General features: G+C 36.4%; 1 protein-coding gene across 1 annotated transcript in view; it reads left to right on the top strand.

The window, feature by feature from the left end:
• Positions 1–1,488, top strand: part of PARD6B (par-6 family cell polarity regulator beta) — a 15,856-nt gene extending 14,368 nt beyond the window's left edge. Inside the window, exon 3 of the mRNA XM_009998762.1 lies at positions 283–1,488. Coding sequence (XP_009997064.1) covers positions 283–1,109 — 827 coding nt within the window. The 3' untranslated portion in view covers positions 1,110–1,488. The remainder of the gene's footprint in view (positions 1–282) is intronic.
• Positions 1,489–2,260: the final 772 nt, after the last annotated feature.

Here is a 2,260-nt window from a genome sequence, read left to right as displayed (position 1 = left end):
TAACCTTTCTCCAGAGCAACTAGAATGTAGTTATTTGTGTTTCTTCTGCTGCTAACTTGTTTTATTTTTTGTTTGTACTATTTTTCCTTGGTAGTAGGAAACCTGAAGTACTACAAACTTTGAATCCCATAACATTAAAGCTCTTCTTTCATGCGTAGAGAGAAATGCTTTTGCTATAGCAAGCCAGAAAACTTAGATGAGATAATTCATTCTGCTAACCTAAACCACAATAGCAATGTGATGTATAAAATGATCTAATCATCAATGTGCAATGTCTTACAGAAGATGCAGACTACAGTGCCTTTGGTACGGATACTATGACAAGGAAGAAAAATGTCTTATCAAACGTGTTACGACCGGATAATCACAAGAAGAAACCACACATTGTCATTAGCATGCCAAAAGACTTCAGACCAGTGTCTTCTATTATAGATGTAGATATTCTTCCAGAAACCCATCGTAGGGTACGACTTTACAAATATGGAACTGACAAACCCCTTGGATTCTATATACGAGATGGCTCTAGTGTCAGAGTGACACCACATGGATTAGAGAAAGTTCCAGGGATTTTCATATCCAGGCTTGTTCCTGGAGGTCTGGCTCAAAGCACAGGCTTACTGGCTGTTAATGATGAAGTACTGGAGGTGAATGGAATAGAGGTTTCAGGAAAAAGCCTTGATCAAGTTACAGACATGATGATTGCAAACAGCCGTAACCTGATCATTACAGTAAGACCAGCAAACCAGAGAAATAACGTTGTGAGGAACAGTCGGACTTCTGGCAGCTCTGGGCAGTCTACTGAATCCAGCCTTCCAAGTAGCACGCCAAATATTTTAGCAAATTTCTTGCAAGGCGAAGAGGAGAGCGATGAAGAGGACATTATTATTGAAGACAGTGGTGAGCCACAGCAGATTCCAAAAGCTGCACCAACCAGTGAAAGCCTAGAATCATTGACGCAAATTGAGCTCCATGAGTCAACACAAAATGGATTCCTTCCTTCCAGTGAGATGAACTTGAATCATTCAGCAGGCAGCATTAGTATGGAATATGAAGTACAAGATCAAGAGCATAAGTCATTAGAAGAAGATGGAACTATAATAACACTATGAAATTACATTGGTGTACTTTGTATTAAGAAAAGATGCCATACTTGGTTTAATTTGGCTCAATATGGAATGTGTTTTATACCTCTCCACCCACCGAGCACTGCAGTTTAGATTAAAAGATAGGGAAAAAGTAAATACAAGAAGTTAAAAATTATTTGACTAACTTAGGTTAATTCTGCACTTCAATGTAAATACTTCACAAAGACAGAAGATAATTGATAAATAACTGAAATTGTATGAGGAAAATTTAAATTGAAAATGAAGGATAGATAAGAGATGCCTGTGAGCTTTCTTTTAAAGGTACTTGATTTATTATTTTTTTTAATGCAGGAGACTACTGGTTCTACAGAAGTAAACTTCCATTCTTGTGTGAGGTTGACTATCTAATGTACTGTGGTTTCATGTTCATCTGAAGTGCTGCTTATGTATGATGGAGCTGCTTTAGACACTTCATTCCTGTTCTGGACTGCTGTTTAGCTGGTAGAGCTGTTTGTGTGGCTCTGTGTATGATGAAACTGAAAAATAAGCAGGAGGTGGTGTGGAAAGAGGTGTTCATGGTTGGTCTAGTTCCCTGACTGACATATTGAGCAACACAGATGTGTGATAGTGGTCAGTAACTTAACAACAGTCAGGATTTGAAGGTGTGGACTTCTGATGTCGACTGTTCTTTTTTTAGTGAATGTACAACCACAGGCTCATTAGTCATGCACCTTTACTGTTTTTAATGGCCAAATAAGCTTACTTTTAATGAGTATGATTTTGAAATTGAAATGTGAAAGTCTTAACACTCATGCATCAAAGACATGTTCTCGTTTTAGTTTGCAATTATTTAAGGATATCATTTGATTTAGTTGCTAGGTCCAGTAAATTTTAAAGAAATCAAATGTAAATTTAATGTTATGGAAATAACATAAAATAATCTCTGTTAAAATCATAGTCCTAGTCAAAGCAGTGAAGGTCTCACTAGCAAAGGTTTGTTGTAGTGAGGCTGTTTTTTATAAAGAGTGACTTTCTTCAAACCTGAACAATTTTATTACAGATTAAGTCAAATCCCTGAATTTAAAAAAAAAAAAAAGTTTAAGGCAGAATGAGGCTTTAATATAACTTGCTTGGGCCAGGTAATGTTAAATTATTCATTATAATGAACGAAACTG

This window comes from Chaetura pelagica, unplaced genomic scaffold (genome assembly GCF_000747805.2).
Source record: "Chaetura pelagica isolate M959 unplaced genomic scaffold, ChaPel_1.0 scaffold275, whole genome shotgun sequence".
In the NCBI taxonomy this organism is placed as follows: Eukaryota; Metazoa; Chordata; class Aves; order Apodiformes; family Apodidae; genus Chaetura; species Chaetura pelagica.
Note: the sequence above shows the minus strand (reverse complement) of the source record. Positions and strands in the feature narration are given on the sequence as shown.